The sequence below is a fragment of the Mus pahari genome, chromosome 16 (genome assembly GCF_900095145.1).
Source record: "Mus pahari chromosome 16, PAHARI_EIJ_v1.1, whole genome shotgun sequence".
In the NCBI taxonomy this organism is placed as follows: domain Eukaryota; kingdom Metazoa; phylum Chordata; class Mammalia; order Rodentia; family Muridae; genus Mus; species Mus pahari.
The window spans coordinates 21,123,866-21,149,537 of NC_034605.1; the positions used below are offsets into that span (position 1 = coordinate 21,123,866).

The 25,672-nt window shown below is 39.4% G+C and overlaps 2 protein-coding genes across 3 annotated transcripts in view; one reads left to right on the plus strand and one right to left on the minus strand.

Moving 5' to 3' along the window:
- The window catches only part of Sugct (succinyl-CoA:glutarate-CoA transferase), a 728,955-nt gene extending 719,944 nt beyond the window's left edge, over positions 1-9,011 (minus strand). Inside the window, exon 1 of one of the 2 annotated variants that reach the window (XM_021215549.1) lies at positions 8,886-9,011. In XM_021215549.1, the coding sequence (XP_021071208.1) occupies positions 8,886-8,979 (94 nt within the window). In that variant the 5' untranslated portion in view covers positions 8,980-9,011. The remainder of the gene's footprint in view (positions 1-8,885) is intronic. The other variant, XM_029547521.1, reaches the window with a different exon arrangement.
- A 399-nt stretch (positions 9,012-9,410) lies between these two features.
- On the plus strand, positions 9,411-17,705 carry Mplkip (M-phase specific PLK1 interacting protein). Its single transcript, XM_021215816.2, has 2 exons — positions 9,411-10,028; positions 11,055-17,705. Exons 1-2 carry the CDS (start codon positions 9,693-9,695, stop codon positions 11,253-11,255), a joined length of 537 nt encoding a protein of 178 aa, XP_021071475.1. The 5' UTR covers positions 9,411-9,692; the 3' UTR covers positions 11,256-17,705.
- The last annotated feature ends 7,967 nt before the right edge of the window (positions 17,706-25,672 follow it).

Below are 25,672 nucleotides of genomic sequence, written 5' to 3' on the forward strand. Positions count from 1 at the left end.
GATCTAAAAGTTGCTAAGTGTGTCCTTGAAGAGAATCTTCTACAGCAGCCACAGAGTTCAAGTTGCAGAAAATCAAACTGAAACCCTCATTGTAAGGTTGGCTGAACTACAGCAAAAATTCAAGTCTCAACCTCAGAGTGTGTCAACAGTTAAAGTAAGGGCACTAATTGGCAAAGAATGGGATCCTATAACTTGGGATGGGGATGTGTGGGAAGACCCTGTTGAAGCGGAGAATTTTGAATCTTCAGATTCTCAAGGGTTTGCCCCACCTGAGGAAGTAGTGCTCACAGCCCCACCCCTTGAAATGCCTTCCCCACATGAGGAAATGAATTCTGCACAGTCTGATAAACCAGCAGTGACTTTCACTGAAGAAAACATCAGACAAGACTATACTGATGTTTCTCAAGGCCCACCAATAGTTTCTTCTAGACCTATAACCAGACTCAAGGTAAAACAGGCCCCTGGAGGGGAGATAGAAAGTGTAGTTCATGAGGAAATTCATTACACTACTAAGGAGCTTAATGAGTTTGCTAATTCATTCAAGCAGAAACCTGGCGAATATGTGTAGGAATGGATTTAAGGGTGTGGGATAATGGTGGAAGGAACATAAAACTAGAGCAGGCTGAGTTTATTGACATGGGCCCTCTGAGTGGAGATTCTAGGTTTAATATGGAAGCTCACACAGTTTAAAGAAAAAGGTGTCAAAAGTTTGTTTGAATGGTTGGCTTAAGTGTTTATCAAAAGGTGGCTTACTGAAAAAGAGTTGGAGATGCCTGATATCCCTTGGCTTAGTGTTGACTAAGGGATTTTAAGACTTAGGGAAATTGTAATGTTAGAGTGGATACATTGTGTAAAACCTAATTCTCCATAATGGGAAGGTCCAGACGATATGCCCTTCACCAGCCCTATAAGATACAAACTGGTGAGAGGGGCTCCAGCACATTTGAAGAGTTTTGTTCTTGCCCTTTTCCTTGTGCCAGACCTTAGGGTTGGAGATGCTGCTGCTCAATTAGATGAATTAAATTCAATGAGTTTAATTGGTCCCCGAGGTAACAAGGACCAGGTGGCAGCATTGAATCTCCAGAGACAAGGTGATCCTAGTTATTATAATGGACAGTGTAGACAAAACAATGTTTATAATAACATGGCCCATAATGGTCAGCACAGGAGACGTGAAATTTATAATGGTATGACTGTTTGGACCTTTGGTACTGGCTAATCAATCATGGTGTTTCCAGGCTCGAAATAGATAGGAAGCCTACTGCATATCTTTGATCTGTATAAGCAGAAAAATTCTCAAACAAATGAAAGAAAGGCTACTTTAGATTGTGGTAAAAGGCAATCTCGGCCAGTGAATCAATTTCCAGATTTGAGCCAGTTTGCAGATCCAGAACCCCTTGAATGAAGGGGTGGCCAGGTTCCCTTGAGGAAGGATCTTGATAAGACATCAAGTTTTGCTGTTACCCTTTCTCCAGTTCTTCCCCAGAGGGACCTACGGCCTTTTACAAGGGTAACTGTACACTGAGAAAAGGAAATAATCAGATTTTCCAGGGTCTACTGGATACTGGTTCTGAGTTGACACTGATCCCAGGAGATCCCAAGAAACATTGTGGCCCTCCAGTTAAAGTAGGGGCTTATGGAGATTAATGGAGTTTTGACTGATGTCCTACTCAAGTAGGTCCAGTAGGTCCCCAAACACATCCTGTGGTCATTTNCCCAGTTCCAGAATGTATAATTGGGATAAATATACTCAGAAATTGGCAGATTCTCATATCAACTTGACTATATCTGGAATGAACTACAATCTAGAATTGGAAGGCTCATCAGTGACCCTAAATCTGGAGGCTGGGAGATAGAAGTTTCTGACCTGGATCTTGGTATGGAGATCTTGAGGCATAGTGGCTATGGGTTCCAGAAGATTGAGACAGGTAGATCTCTGAGTTCAAGGTCATCTGGGATTAAAGGTGTGGTGGTACACACCTTTAATCTGGGCTACACCTTCTGCTAGAGACTATGTAAGGACATTGGAAGAAGGAAGGTTCACTCTCTCTCCTTCGCCTGCTTGCCGTGTGGAACTGAGCAACTGCTAGATCCTTAGATTTCCATTCACAGCTGCTACTGACCATTGAGAGTTGGACTGCAGACTGTAAGTCATCAATAAATTCCTTTACTATATAGAGACTACCCATAAGTTCTGAGACTCTAGAGGACCCTGACCAATACACAGCACAATTTGTATTCACGAGGTTATAAGAGAAAGGGAAGAGGAGGAGGGAGAAGAAGGGAGGGAAGAGGTAGGGAGAAGAAGGACAGCAAGAAGATGGGAGGAGGAGAAGAGGAAGAGAGGGAGGAGAGACATAGAAGAGAAGGAGGAAGAGAAAGAAGACCAAAAAAAGCTGGGAGGGGCTGGAGATAGAAGATCAATCTGGGAAAAGTAAAGGAGCAGGGAAGGGGAGCAAATATGTAACAACAATTAATAAAAAAAAGTTATAAATTAGAAAAAAACAAGGAGGGCTATATGGGAGGGCTTGGAGGGAGAAGATAGAAGTGGGCATAATAGAAGTACATCATAATTTCAAAAATAAAATAATTTAAATATGTTATATGAAACTCTCAAAAATATCATATGCAAAAGAATATTAAGTCCTTATTTCACAGAGCATTGCACATGTGTAGCTCAGAAGCATATACAAAGGAAAGGGACTGCATTGAAGAAGTGTGGGGACGGATGTCTGTGAGATAGAGGGTTTTTGTTGATTGGTTCAGTGGCTAACTCTGAAAAACGAGAGAGATGTGTACAGGTACTTTGTGTATAAAGGGTTATGGATCTTCCCAGCGTCTTCAAATGGTAAAGGTAAAAATTAACATTTCACAAGGCCTTTAGAGTTTGGGGGAATGGAGAGTCAACAAGGAGTTTGTTTCTAAGGAAAAAGATTCACATTGAGGTAGCCTAACCATGTTCACACGGTAAATGCTTTAGAACTTTTAATAGATATTATCAAATTATCTACCAGAAAGGTTACATTCATACATGTTGGCACCAGCAGTGTACAAAGATAGTGTTTTCAATCATCTAACATAATCCTAAATAACATCTTAATTTGGGGGGGTTGTTTCTGTTATAAAATTGACAGTTAAAATGTTATTGTCTGAGTGGGGCGCGGTGGCGCACGCCTTTAATCCCAGCATTTAGGAGGCAGAGGCAGGTGTATTGGTCTACAAAGTGAGTTCCAGGACAGCCAAGGCTACACAGAGAAACTCTGTCTCGAAAAACCAAAAAAAAAAAAAAAAAAAAAAAAAATGCTACTGTCTGAATACTACTGTTGTTAGTTTATACATGGAATATTTTCATATCTTTTTTATAAATTCCTCTTGGCTGTTTTCTCATATTTCAAAAAGCACCTTAATCTTTTTTATTGGTTTATATAAATTTGGGTAGCAAAGCTATTAACCTTTAGCTAGTCATGGTGATGCCTTTAACTCGAGCACTGAGGAGGCGGAGGCAGACAGATACCTGTACATCTGAGACCAGACTACAAAAGTTCTAAGCTACCCAAGGCTCCACAGTAAGATCCATTTCAAAAAACTAATAATAACCTTTTTAACCAGTCAATATTTAATAGAAGTACATAATGCAAAGGTGTAGTTTTCACAGACCCAGATTATACCATTTATAATTTGATTGCCCATTTAAAACTCTTCTGTTTCCTAGAAGGACTAACTGATGTTTGGTTTTCCTATTTAAACATCAAGTAGTTGCTTCTTGGATAAAGTTAAGTATTCCTCTTGCTTATGTAATCTTTACATTTTATGCAAAAAGTGTTGTATTTGCTTGTTTTCTGCTGTTATAACCAAAAACTATAGACTGGGTGATTTATTTAAAAGGGGATTTATTTCTCATAATTTAAGAGCTAGGACTTCCAAGAGCGCACACTGCCTCCATGTAGTCTTTGTGCTCCACTCCCCATGGCAGAAAACAAGAGGACAAAGGGCAACAATAACAGGGATAACAAAGGTTAGCTTGCTTTTATATCAAACCACTCTAGCAATACCTAACTTAGAATCATGCTAGCCCATCATGAGGGCTGAGTCTTCAACCCTAACATCTTTTAAAGGCCAACACGATTATAGTTCTAATTAAACTTTTACTTGTGTTTTGGAGGAGACACTCAAATGATGGAATCACGTGTATCATTTTATAATAGGAAGACTACAAAGATATAGATTCCAATGACATTCCAATGTCATCTGCTCATTTAAAGTAATCGTCTAGTGTTAGTTTCTTGAAAACATGATTCATACTTCTAAATCAGACTCCAGCCCAGACTGATATTCAGACTAGTACCTGTAGCAGCCCATCCCTCTCACCCTAAGAAACTGTCTGTGAATCTCTGCTAATAGACTTACATGTTCTCACCCGAGAAACTGAGTTTACAAAAGCTGGTAATGGCCATCCATATGCTCTGGTCTCTCTCTGCCTCTTGCTAGGGAGCCAGGGAGCCTGGCTGCAGGCTTGTACTGTGAAGTCCCATACTTCCTCAGAGACCTATAAGAAGAGACACCCACTCCTGCCTCATGAGCCTGATTCTGTTACAGAGTGCCCATCATGTTTTCTGTCTCTAAGCTTTCCCCAGAGCCCCCACCATGCTGATATCTATCAATTCATGGCATTTATAGTCCTTTCTATTAAACTTCTTACCCTCAACAACCCATCTCAACGTTCCTTCAAACCTCACGTCTAGACCTTTCAACTCTTTATTTCTTCATATAGAACTATTTCTGTAAGGATTTTTATTAATTTCAATGGAGACTTCTGTTGGTGTAACCATATTAATCTGGAAAGAAGTAAATATGTATAACATGTTTCTCTTGTGCTTAATCACATGCTTAGAAATGAAAAGGGAGAAAGAATGAGAGAGATGGCTCAGTGGTTAGGAGTACTAGCTGCTCTTCCACAGGACCAGGATTCAATTACCAGCACCCACATAGCAGATCACAACTGTCTATAACTCCAGTTCCAGGGGATCCAACACTCTCACACAGACGTACATGCAGGCAAAACACCAATCCACATAAAATAAGTACATCTTAGAAAAGAAAAAAATAGAGGGAATAAACTTTAACAAAGCAATATTTTTTAAAAGTTCCTTTAAATCTGTCTTGCTTTGTCAGTGGAAATATTATTAAAGTGATTTACTGTGTTAGAAGCAGATTCACTCCTTCTTATTAAGGAATGACCTAATCTCATATTCATTCACTTCTCTGTAGCCTACTGTCCTTAACATGAGACAACTAACAGGCTGCACTCCAAGGAAAACAGTATGAAAACCATCAGGAAGTATGAAGTTAAAGATTATGCTTTCCCAAGAGGGATTATGCCCCAAGTATTCTCCATGTATAGTAATTACTTACTATGTTCTCTTAAACAGTGTTTCTCTATAATAAACTTTTAATCTATATATACATTTCTGAGAGTAAACATGAGATTTCTATAGCAGATATCAGTTCTGATGAATAACATCAAGAAATATACCATATTCCCACACTTAATACCGCACAGTTAACAAACATAATACAAATAAAATTATTACACTTATTCTTTACAGGGGTTGAACTGTAAGAAAAGGCCCCCAAAATTATGAATCTAGGAGTTTGTGCAGGATTACAGCCCAGCTTCTACCTTCCTCTGATAAATGGGAACATTTAAATACTCTTTGGGGGGATCCTACCCCATGGGGTACAAATAGCTTTCCGGGGGACAGAAGCCTCGATGAGTTTGCAGTCCTGGGAATGCATCCAAGCCTCTTGGCTTATTTCCCTTTAAATATAAACTCATACTTCTAACTATCTAATCAATCATTGTTTAACTTCCATGGCTTGTCCTTTGACCCAGTTTCCATTTAGAAAGCCCTAACAACACAGAAACATGAAAATATTTACTTCTTGCAGACAGTAAAACTAAACAAAGTATCAATGCATGAAGCACTGATTACTGCCATTTACCTAAACTGGGGATGTTCTGGGAATTCCTCAAAGGGATCCCAGAGTTGCTTTGCAGGATGGCAAAGTAACAATACAAGGTGAGCAGAATTCTGGGTCCCCAATCTCCATTTTAAACATTATTCTGCTTTTATATATTGGGCTCTTAAATAGATTTTTGTTGCTGTTTGCTTTGGAGATATGGCAATATGAAAAGAAATGAAATTGCTATCCACTGTAAACACACACACACACACACACACACACACACACACACACAGAGACACACCATACAAACACCCCTTAGGTAACCTAAATAAACATTAAAACCTTATAGAAACAAGCCAACCCTACTCACATTCATTCTCGTTTCTTTATCTTGTTGCTCTCATTTGCTTTAATCTATACACTCCAAAATACATTATCACCACAGAGTTCTCAAGGACACAGAAAACTCCGACATTGCTCATGTCTATGTACATAATGATAACTACAGAGCACACTTAAGCACTGTCAGCAACTGCTCTGAGAGCACTGTAGTGTACTCCTGTCTTCTAATGCTGGTTATCCCTACACTGTGCTGCAGTCCTTGTGCAGGAACCATGTCTATTTGCTAACAGAAATAGAATATTCCCTTTTCCCTCCATGAGAAAGCTACTATATATTCACAGCCATTGGTACAGTTCTTTAATTTTTATAGTTCCAGGGAGCACAACTAAATTCTTCTTTCCTCTCATGCTTTCACTAAAGTCACTATATAAGTTTTCAATATAGGGTTCTTGGGCCCACAAGCTCAGCCAGTCAGATTGCAAATTCCAGCCTAAAGCTTAGGGATATCCTAGATAGAGCTATGATTCACCAGCTAAGAGTATATTCATAATCTGTAAATCCAAACGAAGCTACACAGTAATTTTTGGTTTTGAGACAGAATCCCTCTATCACACAGCTCTAGCTATCCTGGAACTCAGTTTAAAGCTGAGGCTAGCCTTATACTCACAAAGATCCATTTGTCTCCACCTCCCAAATACTAGGATTAAAAGCATGTGTCACCATGCCTGCCCACTTTTTATGCCTTTTTTATCTCATTTTTCAAATGATTGTATTTCTAAGGGAAAAAAAATCCATAGAATTTAGAAGCCTGAATTCTGATCTTGTAGGTGAGTCTAAAAAAAATTATTTAATTATTCTCGCCAAATTTCTCATTTGAAAGAAAAAAGTCTCTAAAGGGATTAACATGGGTCTTGAATTTCACATAATTATTAAAGATTCAGTTTGGGACAATCCTTGTCTACACTTTCAAACGCGCTGGGAAGTACACTGTCTTAATCTACCTGGCAAAATTTTCCCCTGTATTTCTTCTTCTCCCAGGATTTTAGTGTATTGTGTGGAGAGATTCTGGGAACTAGGAATGCACTGAAGCTCAAGAGTAAAGAGCCCACTTTGCATGCACAAGGCCCTGGACTCAGTTCCACTCTAGAAGCAGAATTCAAGTGAGAAGATAATTAATATAGGGCAAGCTGAGACCCAATTCTGCATTATTTTCTGCCAGTTATAAAAATAATAAACGTAATTTTGGTGCCCACCAACCCACTTCTCAGCTCCCTTCATAAGGCAGATTATTGACTCACTGACATGTATGTGTGAATAAATATACATATTTATTCATATATGTGACTGCCCAACTGCTAGATACTAAGCTAAACAAAGAAAAGATAAAACAGAAATTATGGCCAGTAAAGAACAATATAAATGTTAGATAAGCTGCAGTACGCAGGCTCTAATTATATCACTACATCCTGATGGTAACCTTATCCCTCCATGATTAATTATACAATTTGTCTTCAGAAATAAGAAATGTGGTCCAGCCTGGGTTATATATTGAGAACTTGTCTCAGAAAAAGAAAACCAAACAAGAAACAAAAACAACAAAATGAAGCAAAACAAAAAAGTCAAACTGAATTATCCAAGAATATAGCAGGGGCATGAAAAAATTAAACAACCTCATCCCTCCCCCCCCCCAGTAAAAAAATAAGCCCTTGTGTTTATGTCTCCATTAATAAAGAATAAAACTGGGAAGATACTCTTTAGTTGTATCACTGAAGATGTCAGAAACTGAAGGCCAAAATGCTTCAGAAAGATGCTAGGGATGAATGAAAACCTCAGGCCAGGAGCTGAAGAGATGGCTCAGTGGTTAAGAAAGAGCACTTACTGCTCTTTCAAGGGGAGGGGTTCTGTTCCCAGCACTCACAAGGTAGCTCTCACTATAATTTTCTCCAGTTGCAAGAAATCTGATTCTTTTTTGATCTCCAAAGGCATCAGGCATGTTAAGTGGTGCGTGTGCATACACGGAAGCAATACACTCACACACACAAAAAAATCTAAACCAATAACCCCCTCACATATCCATGTAATGTAATGAGTCCTAAAATTCCGAGTTGATTTCAGTAACTGAAGGAGTTAGGGAAACACCACAAAATTTGAAATTCCATCTTCTACAGGAATTTCTGAGACAGGTATCTTATATGAAGATGGCATTTTTGAATTATCCCATTTCTTTATAATTACAAGATTTTTAAGTTTTGGGTATATATTCGTGGGGTTTTTTTTCCTTTAAATTTCTGTTCCTACTTCCTAACCTCGTCATTTTTACACGAACGGAAACGCAGGGCTCAAGTCCAGCATTAGTTACTACAGGCTCTTAAGTTTTCAAGGCAGCGGTCTGCTTTCTAAAAACTCAGCTTTTGGCAGGAGGTGCTGTTTTCTAAATTACCAAACCTTGGGGGATAAGAAGGCAGGGGTGGAGAAGAGAAGCAGGGCACGAACGTGGCCGTGAGCCCTGCGATGGGCGCCCCGGGAGGCGCGAGCGCTCCCCTCAAGGAGCCTGAGCGCTCAGTGTCAGTAGGTACCTGACTGCGGGCGGCCGGTCCACAGCCCCCTCCCGCCGGCCAGGCCTCGGCCGGGTCTCCGAAAAGCCACCGCCCTGGCCAGCATCCACAGCATCGCCCCTCACCCCTGCGAGAGCGCCCCGCGACCTCCCTCCTCGACCTTAGGCCCCTCAGCCAGCCCCGCCCCCTCCGGGGGTCCCGCCCCCTCCGCCGGCCCCGCCCCTGGTATTCCCCGCACTCATCCCCCGCCCCGCCACGCCCTCCGCTTCTGCCCAGGCGTCCGCCTAAGTCTCACTCGGCCCCGCCCCCTTGAACGATCCCGTTCGACTAAGTCTCTCGCTTCACACCCTTCGGCCCCGCCCTCTTTGGCTCATCGCCCCGCCCCTGAATCGGGCTGACGCTTCACGCCTGGCTTCCCGGAAGCCTCCAAGCCCGATGGCCCCCCACCCGCACAGCCAATAAGGCCTGATGACCGGTTTCGTCTCTTCCGCTTCCGTCTTCTTAAACTCGGGGGGGTCTCCCGAAAGGCCGTTGCTGACAGTGCTCGCGCTGCGGCCGGGGATTTAGTTTCCTCTTTAGTCTTTCCTCCTCTCAGACACGCCCACCATTCTCCCATTGAGTGACCTGTTTGCCCGCCCTCTTGCAGGAACTTGGTGAGGTCGGAACCTTTGTGGAGCCGGAACTAAGGTGCGGTAGCCCGCTGGAAGCCGGAAGGCTGTATAAATAGAGGAGTACACAGTTTCCTTCTGGCGGTTGCTCGCTGAGGTTCCGGTGAGGCGTTCGGCGTTCGGCGTTCGGCGTGTGAGCTCTGCGGCTTCGTTTCCTGATATGCACCGACCGAATTTTCGACCCCCAACTCCTCCGTACCCCAGCCCGGGGATAGGAGGTTGGGGTGGCGGAAATAACTTCCGGGGTGCTCTGGGCGGGGGGCCGCGGCCGCCCTCCCCGCGGGACGGGTACGGGAGTCCGCACCACACTCCGCCCTGCGGGCCCCGGGCTAGGCCGTACGGGAGCAGCCAGTCTCCGCGGCACGGCGGCAACTTCTCGGGGGCCCGCTTCGGGTCTCCGTCCCCGGGCGGCTACCCAGGCTCCTACTCCAGGTCCCCCGCGGGGTCCCAGCATCAGTTCGGCTACTCCCCAGGGCAGCAGCAGACCTACCCCCAGGTAAAGACAATAGCTAGCGTTTGCCGAACTCTTCCTGTGATGGCAGGCGTGCTACGAAAAGTTCCCTTTCCGTGGATTGTTTAATCCTCTGATACTACGTTGGCCCAGTTTTGCAGATGAATATTCTGAGGCGTAAAGAAATTATCTAAGACAACCATAAGTGGCGGAGCTATAGTTCTGTTCCACAGAAATTGTACCCTTAGCCAGCATACCACATTCGTATACAAACTTCTTTAATCCTCCATTTCTAATCCCACCCACCCCCAGAGGTTTTTATTTGGTTTTGTTTTTTTATTTTTTGTCACTTCAATGAATATTCCTAGGGGGAGGACAGTAAATGATTCCCTATTATGTAGTATGGCTTCTCTAGACTGTAGTCTATTGCCATTTTCCTACAGATGTCCCTCCCTTGTTTTTGCATTCTTGCTTTTTTTTTTTTTAACGATTATCATTGTTTTTCAAGCCATATTTATATCTACTCCAAGTTCTCTTGAAGGGAAAATAGAAAATTTGGAATTGAGGAAACTTCCCCCTCTTCTCCATGAGTGAATACAAGACAGGAAGTAGCCCTTTGGCTAACCACTTGTATCTAGGTCGTTTTGCAAAATTGAATATGCTCACCCATATGAATCCCTTATGAGTTGGAGTTAATAAGAATAGAAAATTTTCATGCCATATAAAAGTTCTAGAAATTTGAAGCCTATCAGGTTAAAAAAGTAAGTTTCCAAGAAAAAGTGAATACAATCACTCCTTGTACTGAATTTATTTGTAGTTAATAGCTGCAGGGTTGGTTATCACATTAGAAACTGAAAGGTTTTTAAGATGATAGACATTTTTAAAAGAGAAATATACAATTGGTTTTAGTAATTTTTAAAAGCACTAGATTAAAGAAATTTGCAACTGAATATATTGGGTTTTAATTGACACTTTTAATGTGATTTCCCCACTAATATTAAACTAGAGGAGAAAGTACCAGTTACCTCTATTAGATGTTTTTATTTTTAACTGATGATTTTTTTCCTAAAGGGTTCTCCAAGGACATCTACACCATTTGGATCAGGGCGTGGTAGAGAAAAAAGAATGTCTAATGAGTTGGAAAGTTATTTTAAGCCTTCAATGCTTGAAGACCCTTGGGCTGGCCTAGAACCAGTATCTGTAGTGGATATAAGTCAACAGTACAGCAATACGCAAACATTCACAGGCAAAAAAGGAAGATACTTTTCTTAATATTTCTGAAATTCAACTGGAAGCCTCATGTGTCAGGAACATCTTGGACAGAACTTTTACTTGTGTAAATGAGTTGAACGCAAAGATGATGACTTTGAATAATGATTAGCAGACCTTTGGTATATCTCCAACTTTATCAAGTGTTGATATTAGAGAAAATGATAGGACAATTTACAGTATTTAGCTATCTGGGAGTGTGTATCATAGAACACAGTTTTTATATTTAACATTTCCAATATAACAGACATTTGTTTTTTCAATGTTTTAAAATAAAACGTTTTTGTCTTCCTAATTGTGACTTTGTGAATATGTAGAATTGCTAAAACAATGCTTCAATAATCATTTAGAATTTGAGGGTAGATGTTTGGCAAACTATTTTTTAATGAAATGGTAAGTTATCTTAGACAGTTTTCTGTATATTAATAGAAAATAGTTCTACATTCATTTTTTTGTATTTTTGTTAAGATATTGAAACTTAAAATCACTGGAAGTTACTTAATATGATTTATCTTCTTTAACCACAAAAGGCCAGGATAAACCATATATCAGTTCAGTGTTCTACCGAAATTTCTCTATATTTGGAGCATTGTAGGCTTACTTTCTCGTGAAGCAAAAGAAGGTGGTATGTTGATTTGTCATTGTGATAAAATGCCAAAGGAAAACAAAGGAATTTTGGTTCATAGTTTCTAAAGTTCCGGTGGAAGTTCAGCTGGATCTATTAGTGGTCTAGAGGTGAGTCAAAATATGTCTGTGGATATGGCAAAAGCTGTTCACCTTTGGCAACCAAGCTGCAGAAAGACAGGAGGAGGCCAGGGACAAGAGGAGCCTTTCTAGAGCACCTTTTCTACCTCCCAATAATAGCATCATGTGACCCACTAAGGTATCAATCCACTTAGGAAGTAAATACCCTAACAATCTAATCACTTCCCAGTGACCAGACAAGCCTTCAACACATGACCCATTTGGGGAGACATTTATATATCCATACCACAACAAATGACTAGTAGTAATCTCAAATGACTTCCATGACAACGACAATAAATATATTTTTGATTCCATCAATCCCAAAGAAGACAAATGATGAAGCCAGTTTACTGTGACTGAGACAGTAAGGCCTAATTATCTTGACTCATGGACACATTTCTAAGGGTTCTATGAACTTTAGCTTACTTTGCCTGGCTGGAGTAGAAGGAAAGGGATGCTGTGTATATATACCTGGATTAATAGAGCTAAAACTTGGAGTACTCCTGAGTTATTTAAAATCAAGTCTTGAACAGTACAGTCTGTTTAAAAAAAATTGTCAACATTCTCCAAAAGAAAAGTGAAATGGCCATTCCACCTAGGTAAGCCATAACTATTTGTTATTGAGGTGGGGACCCACTGGAAGGATTGTATGCAAATAAAACCTCCACTGGAGCCAGAGCTTTGAAACTTTTCTACTAGTTATTAGCTAGCTACCCCAGTTTTATCATGTAAAGTGAGGAAATTCATAATACTTGTCTTTATTTAACCCTATATTCTGAGTTTTTAGAATAGTGCCTATAAAATAATGGGCACCATGTAAATGTTAATACACAAATTCTGGTTGTAGCTGTTATATTGCTGTGCCTAGTCTCATGTAAAGGGGTTAATAGAGTGATGTTATGTGGCTATTTGAAAGAAAACGTCCGTACTCAACATCTTGTTTTTTTTTTTTCATATATTTTATATTTGATACTTACTGAACTTCATAAATAAAAAATAACACTTAAAAACAATTACTAAACAGTCTCTTAGAAAGTATGTTAAGCAAAAATGAAAAATTAAAGCCAGACACAAATTTACATGGTTGTAATCCCTGCTACTCCAGAAACTGAGCTGACTTGATTGTAAGTTTGAGCCGGCCTGGGCAATTTAGCAAGACTGCAAAAATAATGAAGTTAGGGAAGGTTTTATGTGTTGCGTGTGTACCATGTTTGGAAGACATTCAAATACAACCTAGTGTTTCATTTTTAAATTCAATTAACATCTACTTTCAGGGGTCTATCTAACCTCTAACTTTTTAAGAAAAAAAACTTTGTCCTCAGTAAAAGTGCATACACTATTAGTCATGTATTCAGAATTAGGTTTTTGATGGAGTTTTGCTTAGTTTTTGCATTGAGATAAGCTATGTAACCCTGGTTTACCTGCAACTCACTATGTAGATCAGGCCAGCTGTGAACTCAAAAGAAATTTGCCTGCCTTGGCTTCCAGAGTGCTGGGAGTATGCCACCACACCTGTATATTTTTGAGAAGGGTTCTTGAACTGATCTTAATGGCACACACCTTTGATACCAACCCTTCAGATGTCAGGCCAATTTCTAAATTTGAGGTCAGCCTGGTCTGCACAGTGAAGTCCAGGACAGCCAGAGCTACATAGTGAGACCCTTAGAAAAACAAAACAAGAAAGAAAAGCTGAATAACTTTAGAAAAATGTATAGACCTTTACATCTCAGAAATGGGTTATAAACAAGAGTATAGTCTATATTAGCATTGTCTCTAAATGAGATTATGAATTCTTTTGAGGTAATTAATGTTCCAAGGGATAGGTAGGCATGGTAATTTACGAAAATCCAACCAAATTCAAATCCTTAATTCTCCAAACTACAGAATTAAGTGAACTTAAGATGCCTGTGATCAAGGGATCACAGCAATTTCCTTATTAATCTTTATCACATTTTACAAAAGAAACATAGCAAGATTTGCTTTCCAAAAATGAACCTAACAATATTTCAAGTCCCATATACTCTTCCAGAATATCTTCCTACTTCCCTATCAAGAGTGAATCTTTTTGAATTCTATCAAACATTTCTTACTGTCTTGGTTAAAGGAGTATGACAATTTATTTTTTTTACTATGAGTAAAATGTGTTCACTCCAGCTGTTAACATTTCATATGGAAATGTTCAGAATTCAGATGTTTTGCCAAGTAAAGGAGATGGGAGTGTTGGTTTAATGACTTTTTTTTTTTCCCCCTTATTTTAAACACTAGTTTTCAAGTGAATCACCTGAAGTTAACAGCCATAGTCACCCTACTGTGCTTTTATAGAACACAGAAGTTACTCTTCCCGCCCAGGTGCATTTCTGTTTTCTTAGCCATCATTACCCCATTTGTCTCCTAGATGTCCTTCCCAGCTGTGATGACCCTTTTAAAATTCTACATCTAAATGAGAATACAGTATTTATGCTTTCTTTATTTCACTACTTAATGCCATTCAAAAGACTGGGTGTGGTGGTTAATCCCAGCACCTGGAAAGCAGAGACAGTTGTATCTCAAAGTTTGAGGCCAGCTTGGCTCTGTCCAAAAAAGTCCAAAAAGTTATCCAGGCTCACCCATTTTGCCACAAATGACAGGATTTCATAGGGTTTTGTGACTGAATAAATATCTTGCTAGTATGTATATGTCACAGTTTCTTTAGCCATTCTTCATTTGGTAAAGACCTAGACAGACCAGTTTCATATTTTTACTATTCCTAGCAAGTTGCTTTGTGTATATGGATAAATGGATCCTAACTTTTAAAATCAAGGATACTTATTTAATCTGGGATTCATACATGTGCCATGGTGCAAATATAGAGGTTAGAGGACAACTTGGGGGACTTGATTCTCTCCTATGTGGGTTCCAACTGGGATTATCTGCCTTGAAGGCAGCCTTCTTCACCTGTTCAAGCCACATTACTGGCCCCATTGAATCTGAAGTTTAATTGTGAAATCAAAAGACTTAGAATAGTGAGTTCAACAGAACATGAACCTATAAAAGAGAATAACAGGGAATATGAGGGGCTGGAGAGATGGCTCAGCAGTTAAGAGCACTGACTGCTCTCACAAATGTGGGCTTCATTTCCAGCATGTATATAACAACCCACAACCATCTGTAACTGTAGAATAGTGGGTTCTCAACCTTCCTAATGCTGCAACCCTTGAATACAGTTTCTCATGTGGTGACTACCCCCCCAACATAAAATTATTTCATGGCTACTTTATAACTGTAAGTTTGCTAGTTGTGAATTGTAATGTAAATATCTGATATACAGGATATCTGATATGTAGCTCCCATGAAAGGGTCAGTTGATCCTCCCAAAGTGGTTGCAACCCACATGTAGAAAACCCACACTGCTTTAGCGGGTCATACACTCATGCAGGCATATACACATGAAATTCAACAAGTCTTAAAAGAAAACCAGAGATCTTAAGCATTCTGCCCCAAGTTTTGCTTATTCGCCCAGCTTCTGATACCAACAGATATGTGCTATTCTTAAATATGGTCAGAGAAGCTTCTTTTTGCAGAGTAGAGGTTAATGTAGAGATTCAATAAGGAACTGTGAGAATAAGGGACTGTGACTACTTATCAGTTATAGATGGAATATGTATATTATCAACCAAGTTCCCAAGACTCGAGAGAACACTGAGGAAAATGGGGGAGAAAGAATTTAAAATCAGAACGGAAGGAGAGTGTGAGATACTGACCTCTGTACATGGCATAGCTGGTGCGTGCATGAATTTATCACAGTGTGGATACCAATGTAAGATCAAGAATTTAAAGTTCTAGCATTGGAGCTGGAGAGAAGGCTCACTGGTAGAGCACAAGTTGCTCTTCCACACCATCACTGGGATTCTTTTCCCCGCAACTATGTGGCTTATAACCAGATGTTTTTCCAATCCCATGGGACCCTAAATCCTCTGCTGGCCTCCACCAGCACTGCATGCAATGTGTGTGTGTGTGTGTGTATACACACACATAATCTCCATGCACTAAAATTCCAGCTGGGGGAGAGTGGGGAGGGCTCTGGGTACTTAAATTTTGCAGAGGGGCTAATGACAGTTGATGACTAATGAAGGAGTAAAATTATAGATAACAATAATGGGGGATACAAAGTACAAAACTTTGAAAAGTCACTTCTTTGAGGGGCAGGATTTAGAAGGTTCCCCAAATCTCAGTGGAAGACTTCACCCAAGTATGCATAATTGGACTTAGTGAATTAAAAGAAAAACAACTTTTAATAGACTTGAAGATAAGAGATGGGTGAAGCTGATGGAAGCTAGCAGGGGATGGATAAAACCAAGATATTGTATACCATGTATGAGATTGTCAAACAACTTTTTCTCTCTTCAGTCTACCTGTTACTGTTTACAAGAAGAAGGAAGAAGAGGAGGAAAGAAAATTTGGTTGACCTTTGGATTGGTGTTGACTTTAAAATAAACACCAAAGCCTGATTCATAAAAGAGAATTGGAAGTTGGACCTCACAGAAATATCTGTTCCATCTGGGTGGTGGTGACACATGCCTTTAATCCCAGCACTCACGAGGCAGAAGCAGGCAGATTTCTATGAGTTTAAGGCCAACCTGGTCAACAAAGTGAGTTCCAGGATAGCCAAAGCTATATACAGAGAAACCCTGTCTCAAAAAAAAAAAAAAAAAGAACAAAAGGAAAAAAAATAGTCTGCTCAGTCAAAGATGCTTAAGAAAATGAGACAGTTGGAGATAGTAATACATGCCTCTAAAGGCAGAGGCAGGAGGATGCTCTTTGTGAGTTTGAGGCCAATCTGCTCTACATGTCTAGTTTCCAACCAGGGCTACATAAGCAGTCTGTCTCAAACAGAATTAGAGGTCAAGCCATGCATGGGCTAGGAGAAAACACTTTAAAAACAGTTTACCATTATATACCTGTTATAATGTCAAAAAGAAAATATTGATGACATGCTGGCCATTGTGTAGTGCCAGCTGAAGCCAGAAGAGAGCATTGGATCCCCTGGAATAAGAGTTGTGGGCCACTATGTTGATGCTGTCAGTTGTCCCCTGGAAGAGCGGCTACTGTTCATAACTGCTAAGCCATCTCCAGCCACATCTGCTGTTTTTTGATGATAGAAGTTATATTCCTAATAAGCAGTTCAGAAAAATGGTTCAGCGAGATGGCTCAGTGGATGGTCAAATAAATGGGAAATATAAGAACTGTGATTGTTTCAATAGCTGCTATAACCCCATTCTATTTCAGATTAAATAATTCCAAAGATTTTATATGCATAGTTTTACACTGTATAAATTTGTGTACTGTTCAGAATTCTTCAGGTTGTAACATTCAGAAAAGTCCAACTTAGTTTTACTTAAATACCAACTATCCACTGTAAGTCCAGGTGATGTTATCAACTCTGTTTCTCTTGTGGTGGTGGTTGCATGCTCGCCTGCTTTGATCTTGTTTTCCAATAGACTCTTCCCTCCTGAAGACAGTAAGACTGATAAAACTTCCCTCAGCAACCTAATGGAAAGGAGAAATTCAAGTTCCTTAGTTTTGCATCTTGCTGGCTCTGTGTCAAATGTGCATTCTCTAATCTGTAACTAACAAACTGTGATATTGCTCAGTAAGTCAAACCTAGGTTTGACCAGGTTCCTGTAGCCTCCAAAGTAGCAGAAGTGCAGGGGCGCTATTCTGCACCACAGAGACATTTAAGTTTAGTGAGCCATGTGGTTTCTCAGTAGAAAGCTGAGGAAAGATAGTGCTACAGATGAAAAACTGTTTCATAGGCATCTTTTTATACATACCCTCTACTTTGTAACATTTGCAGAGGAGTTGCAAAGATAGTACAGAGGTACTTGTCAAAAGCAAGGGTACTAAACACATTAGATTTTTTTCAAAGTTCAGTGGGTAAATATGCTATGCACAGGCCTGGCAACCAGAATTTGACCCCAGAACCACCAAAGGTAAAGAACCAGCTGTACAAATTGTCTGCAAGGTCTCCTGACCTTGACATTTGTTTTGTGGCCCTAGTTCTCTTGTCTCACTTTCACCTGTGCATCTCTCCTTCCTGTCTTATATTTAAATAATAATGAGGTTCATAATCTTTTTCTGCCCCAGTCTAAAATTGCACTTACCATCGAGTATCCCCAGGCCTTAAAGCTACATAGTGAGATTCCTTAGGGAGACAAGTTGAAACTGGAATCCAAAAGCCTCTATATGATTTGCTTTTTCAGGTCTAAATAAACAGCTGTCCATGAGCCACTATTAATATATATCTAACTAGTTCCACCAACACCATTATACAGCGATAGAAAAGAATCATTAAATTTGAAAGTAAAAAAATTTCCATTAAGATAGTAAGATTAGAATAATACTGTTTGAACTGCATACTGATTGCCCAAATTGAAAAGTGAATTTTCTAATCAGCTAGTCTGGTTATATCTGAGAGAACTCCTTTTGTCTATGTGTTGGTCATATGACTAGATCTGAAGTGGGCTATATGGGATTTTTATTAACTACTTTTCTTCTAGGTGAATGTGTCCTTGGCAACCTACATCTTATTCTTATAAAGTATATTGGATTTCTTTGATTAATTCTGTGCAGTTTTATTCTGGTTTTATGCTAATTTGATATCCAAGGACTCATTTCCCATCTTGCACTTGTTTTTTAACATCTGTTGTATAAGCAGGTTGGTGTTTGCTTATTAAATAGAGAAGCAGGTGTGCCAGGTTCAGTTCTTGATAATGGGCACAATATAAAAAGCTGCTCACTCTTGTAGAACTTTCATTGAGGAACAAATAGTGCTACAGAAGAGAGAATTGAGCTAGAGGGAGGTTTTTTTGACAAGCTGGGATTTTTCTAAGACTCTAAGAAATACTTCAGATGGTGTATATGCAGATGACTGTCTACAGTATAAAATCCAAATGTACTTTTACAATATAGGCTATAGTCCCCTATCATAATGAGACTAGCCTCAGAAGAAACCATTCTTGCTGACTTAGCCCTGGACTTCTAGCCGCCAGAACTGTGAGAAAATAATCTGCTGTTAGGCCAAATTGTGGTTTTTCTACCTAGCAACCCTAGCAACAAATACAAAAATGTGCATGTTTTAGAATTTATAAACTACTGTACACACAGTCATTGGCAACTTTAGGATATAGGAGGTTAATGTTTGTGAGGAGAAATTAGTTGGCATCCTTCAGAATTTCCCCAACAATGGCCAAATAAATGCAGGCACAGAAACAATATTTGGGGATTCTGAATCTAAGCTTTGTCTAGAGGATCCAGGGAAACAAGATCTAAGGAAACAACTGGAAGTACTTAAGAATTGGAGGCATTAATAATGAAAAGGCAGTAGAGTCTGTTTCCAGAATCTTCAGGGTGAAGCCTGAGCTCTAGAGACTCCATACAGCTACCCCTGTGTCCAGTATGTCAAATAAAAGGATATGTGATGGTAAAGAGTATATTTACTCATAGGCAACATTGGAAGGAAGATGAAACAAAGGGACCCAATGACCTCCTGGTGTGTCTGTTTGATACATAGGAATAGCAAGAAGTGAGCAAGAAGTATGTAATTATAGCAGTCCTGGTTTAAGTGTGGTACATGTTTATCCTGGATGTGTGTCTATAGATCACATTTGTGCCAGGTACCCTTGGAGGCCAGAAGTCATCGGATCCCCTGAAACCATAGTTATAGATGGTTCTGAGCCAGTACATGGGTGAGCATCAAACCTGACTCTTCTCTAAGAGCCACATGGATGCTAGGAATCAGACTTGACTCCTCTGGAAGACAGCCAGTGCTCTTAGCTGCTGAACCATCTACAGAAATCGTTCAGCAGCACCTATTAAAATTTTGAAAGACTACATAAAAGGTGACTGAATGTGAAAACAATAAGAAAATGAAGGGGAGCCTCTGAGTGGGTTGGGGAGGGGAAAAAGAATGAATCAGGAAATGACTGTAGCAAGGAGTGAGTTAATATAGTTTGAGTCAAAAAAGAGTGATCTGAAAGTTAAAGAATTCCAAACACATACTTAAGACTGAAGGCTCCATATTTACACAGGCTGGGAAACTGCCCTCAATTGAGAAGGCTAAAAGTAGTTGGTATCCTCAGAGAAGATTTGGCCAAAGCAGAAGTCCAAGGGAACACTTCAAGAAAAGATAGCTGATTCCTCAAACCCAAACACTTGAACACATTAAGGCAAAAAAAGTAATTTTCTTAGATTTTGCAGAAAACATGTTTTTAGCTTCCAGTATCAACATGGAGTCTGATTTTTTGTAAACAATCATTGGGGGGTGGGAGGAGATCTTTAAATGTGAAATTCTGGGGCTGGACATAGCTCAGCAGTTATGAGCACTGGTTGGCTTCCAGAGGAGTCAAGTTTGATTCCTAGCATCCATGTGGCAGCTAACACCATCTCTTTTTAAGTTCAGTCCCAGGAGATCCAGTGCCACCACCTGCACTAATCAAGCACCATTCATACACATGGTGCAGATGAATGCAGACAAAACAGATGCATTTTTAAAATCTTTTAAAAATACAACTCTGAAATTGTGATACACTGTAACTACATATCTTTTATCATGTATACGTGTTGCTTGGCTTTCTGTGGACATGTGCAGCACTCTTGAGAAATTTTTGTCAACTATTTGTCTTCTAGTAGCCTGCTAGATTGACATGGTATCAGGATCTGCCAGTTCCCCATTTGTACTTTATTCCAGTTTAATTTTTGCAGTGAGCTGTACAAGGGAGCACCCCTCAGATGGATGTTTTGGCTTGCTTTCTCAGGTGAGGATAGTGGTTTTAGCCTATCCACCTTTTTGATTGGAGCTGTTTATTGTGTCCCATGGGTCTTAGTTTTTCTAGTCCTTTTTTTCTTTTAGCTTTAATAATTATTACAGGTAACCTTTCATTATTACTTTAGCTCAAGTTATGGAAATAACATTCCTGCTTTCATCAGTTGTTTTGGTGGTGTAGCTCCTTTCTGGATAATTCTTGCCCTAGAAGGGCTTTGTTCTGATAGAATTGCTACTATGCTGGGTTGGAGCATTACAAAAAGAACTGAACCAAAAGCAGTAGTCCTGATGGGCCGAATCTGTAACCTGATCTCTAGCAATAGAAGAGATTCTTGCATAATTTTTCGCTAAGTTTTCTGGTGTTTGCAACCCCAAACATGCTGACCTGATAGAGAATTTTGTTGAGGAGAGATAGCAAACTCAAGCATGAGGTTTGCAGAATGAACATGGAGTGATCTTTGTGTTTGGCCACATTGCTACCTTACACATTAAGCTACTAGCCCTGTTCCTATACAAAGTCGATAATAAGGGAAGTGAAGGGGAAACGTTGAAATGCCAGAATAGATTGGCTGTTTCTTGATATCCACAAGAAAACTGTCCATTTGAAGGTGGCCTGGCTAGAAGCAGAAGTCTTTTCTGACTGTTACCTATACTCCAAGTGGAAATTTTCCATTTTTAAAAAGCTAGATTATCTAGCTGGGGAAAACAGCATCACTCAGTTAGTAAACTACTTGACTAAAATGAAGGAAAAAGAAAACCCTTGATCTGAATCTACTCCCTACTCAGGAAGTGGAGGCAGGAGAATAAAGTCTAAGGTTGTACTCAGCTACATCATGAATTCAAGGGCAACCTGGGCTACATGAGAATGTCTTTTAAAAAAAGAAGAAAAAAGGAAGAAAAAGTACGAACACCTGAATTGTCCTCAGAGTGGGAGACATAGGTGATCCAACTGGGATGAAGTTAACATCGGGCGTCTCTTAAAATTAAAGGACTACGAATAATTTGTTCTTATCCAAGCCTGTTTCCCATCGCCTAAAAACCAGATCTTGGTAAAGATGAGAGTAACTAATAGGTTACAAAGATGAAATATGAAGAACTGTTTTGTACTATTCTGTTCAGACATACCACACGGAAAGGTGCAATGGCATTCAGATTCTATCCTTCAAACAATCAGCTCACTTGGAGTTTTTTGTTTTCTTTTAAAGCTTTGGATTCTGTGGTCTTTATTTTCAGTGCACATGTGAGAGACACTGGCCTGCAAATCCCATGCCAGACTTTTTTGTGTCAGGTTTACAGGGATACAAAAGAAGGTGGGACATGTTTCTTCTTTCTTCGATCTCTAAGAATATAAAACTATTAGAATTTATAAACCACATTCTCAGCCTGCATTGCAAAGATTTGTTTCATATGCTGACATTTTAACAGATAGGACTTAGATTTTTCTCAAAGTTTTTAACCTGTAAATGAATATGAATGTATGCATATGTATGTAAAAAATATTATATAAGTACATTGTAGGTGATTTGAGACACACAGAAGAGCACATCACATCTCATTACAAATGGTTGTGAGCTACCATGTGGGTGCTAGGAATTGAACTCAGAACCTTTGGAAGAGCAGTCAGTGCTCTAAACTCCTGAGCCATCTCTCCAGCACACCTGTGTATATTTTTAATCCAATTTATTGAAGGTATTGAGAAAGCACAATCTAGCTCTATTATTATAAAACAACCTAAGAAATTAGAAGTTAGTGGTGGTACTCATTTCAGGGGAACTGACTGGGCAGGAGCAAGGCCTGCTGCTGGTGAGGATGTTAAAATTCTTAATTACGTAGAAATAAAACCGGCTTATGATAGGTATTCTTCAGGGAGGAAACATGCAAACAGCCTGAGAAAACCCCTGTGGCAGAAAGGGTCTAATACTGCAGCAGCATTTATACAGCCTGAGAAAACCACTGTGGCAAAAAGGGTCTAATTCTGCAGCATTTATACAGCCCGAGAAAATCACTGTGGCAAAAGGTCTAATACTGGAGCATTTTTTACAGCCAGAGAAAGCCACTGTGGCAGAAAAGTTCTAGTACTGCAGCATTTATACAGCCTGAGAAAACCACCGTGGCAAAAAGGTTCTAATACTGCAGCATTTATACTGGTTCCTCCCAGCAAATACACAACTAGATAACTAGCTCTCCCAGTCGAGGATAAAGGGTAAAAACCAGTGTTGAAATGACAGGAAATACACAGGCTACATTCACTCTAGTGTTCTCCATTGATCTCTTTCAGAATAAGATAGAACTTGGAAAGTATTTAAAAGATTTATACTCTAAAGAAAGCCTCAATAATGAATATTGAGAACTCTACATCTTCTAAACTAAAAATGTTTTAATTAAAATAAAAATTATCAACAAGAAAGAAACAAGATTCCTTACCCACTCTCATATACAGATCTTTTTTCTGAAGGGCATCAAAAAAATGTCACTTTACACTAGACACTATAACAAACTTAGTCCTCAGAACAAAATAAAGATTTTACGGCCATTTTTCTAATAAAATTTTAAGAAATACAGTTGCAATAAACTGCCTAAGGCCATGTACAGATTAATAAATGGTAAAGCTAGTATTTAATCATTTTGCTAGTTGATTACTAATGATAGTTTTGAATTTTCAAATCTCTTTATGCATGTGTAAGGCCCGCCCTGTCCCCCCAACAGATCAAAGGCATTCTGTATGGTAGACACTCTGCCTAGTTAAATGGGGTTATGCTACTTTATATTTACTGTATTTCTCTCACAGATGAATTATTTAATATGTTGTCATGGTTACAACCAAATGCCAATTTGATGAGATCTAGAATCGCTTGGGGGATGGGCCTCTGGGCATGGCTATGGGAAATTATCTTGATTGGGTTCATTGTGGTGGGTAGACTTGTTCTCTTCAGTGGTACAATTTCCTATGCAAAAATCCTCTTTTATAAAAAGCGGTTCGTTACTGGACACAAGAATACATTGCTTTCTTCCCATAGATGAAGTGTGACCAGCTCTTTTGAGTCCCTGCTTCCTGACTTCTCTGCCATGATGGACTCCACCCTAAATTCTAAGCCCAAATGAATCTTTTCTGAAATTGCTTTTGCCAGATTATCATCACAGCAACAGGAATTGTAACTGAGTCACATTTGTATTTTTCACTTAATGAATGAATAATACATGTATCAGTACAGGGATGGTCCACAGGAATTGCTTGGTCAAAATGCATTCTTTTTTTGTTTAGTATCTTAATGTTTTGCCCTACTGAAATAGATAATCATTTCAGTTTTTCCCATAGTAACAGTAAATTATGCTGAGTTTAAGTTAACTTGTGTGCACGTGTGGGGGGTTGGAGGACACCATGTAGGAGTTGGCACTCTCCCTCCTGTGCTTCCATAGATCTCAAATCAGGCTTCGTGACAAGTGTGTCTGTGTACTGAGCCATCTTACCAACCCACAGAAAGCAAACTGCTCGTAGAGATCTCATTCATGGTTGCTTGGTCTTTTGCATGTTTCTGGTAACTCAGTAAGTTTTCTATAATGCTAACAGTTCTGACTCTCTGACTCCTATTTGTCTTACAGTCCTATCTGGCACTAAACACCACTCTTTCCTCCTCCTTGCCATTTTTCTTTCTTGTGTAACAAACTTGCTACAAAATGTTGGTTATATGAATAGCAAAACCCATTCTTGAACTTAAAGAAGCTTATTTAATATTCCACCCTAAATATAACTGCAGAATTGTTCTAGAAATGGCTAAAGGTATATAAGAACAGAAACATCTGTTTAAAAATTGTTTCTAAAACTTGTGAATTTTACTACAAAATGAATGGGGAGCAAGTATGCTGTAATAAAAGTGGATATATTTAATTTTTTATATAGTATCCTATGCAATATTTTTTGTCTGTTTATAGCGTCAGTTTTTTTGTGTAGTCCTGGCTGTCCTGAAACTCGCATTGTAGACCTGGCTGGCCTTGAACTTAGATCTGTCTGTCTCTGCCTTCCAAATGCTGGGACTAAAGGTTTGCACCATCACTTCCAGGCTCAAAAAATACATTTTTTATTCTTTATGTCATTCACTCAAGATAGATGAACTTCTCTCAGTGACAGAATACTTCATTAGCATTCACAAGGCCAAGTTCAGTTTTTAGCACCAACAAAAATTACATTTCAAAAAGGAAAATGTAGCTGGAAAAATCTGTTAAAATTTTTAAATTTGATGTCAACAGAAGGCACTAAAATATAATTTGAAAATAATCTCAGAAAAGATTTAAACAAAACAAAGGTGATTGAGAGTTCAGTAGTCTGAGCACATACTGCTCTTAGGATCCAAGCTTTGTTCCCAGCACCTTGTGATTCCAGCTCCAAGGTGCCTTCTTCTAAGACACTGGCACTTGCATTCACATTCACATATCCACAAAGAGTCACACAGAGTTAAAAAAAATAAAATATATTTTAAAGCAGTAACCATAGATACACAAAAAGATGGAGTGTCAAGGCATGTGGCACAAATAATCCCAGCACATGGGAGGCTTGACACAGTAAGATCACTGTGTACAAGACCATTCCTGCCCATATAGACCTAGTCTCAAAACAACTTGGCGGACAGCACAAACCAAACAGAAGACCAGTAATAGGGGCATACTAAAACAGAATCTATAATTCATGTTTAAATGGTGAATAGATACTATAAACATTTATGTGCCCAATAACTTAGTATATATGAATATATAAGGGAAACAGAAAACAAAAATACAGGGGATCTCACCAGTGTTTTAGAAATGAACAAGTGAAAATACAGTAATTTTAAACAATATGATCAAGTCAAAGAAGTAATCAGTGGTTTTAAACATTAAA

Bases quoted from the DNA above. Each gene is read 5' to 3' on its own strand.
- Mplkip (XM_021215816.2), top strand. From the start codon at position 9,693: ATGCACCGACCGAATTTTCGACCCCCAACTCCTCCGTACCCCAGCCCG. The intron at 10,029-11,054 runs GTAAAGACAATA...TTTTTCCTAAAG, and splicing joins AGCAGCAGACCTACCCCCAG to GGTTCTCCAAGGACATCTAC.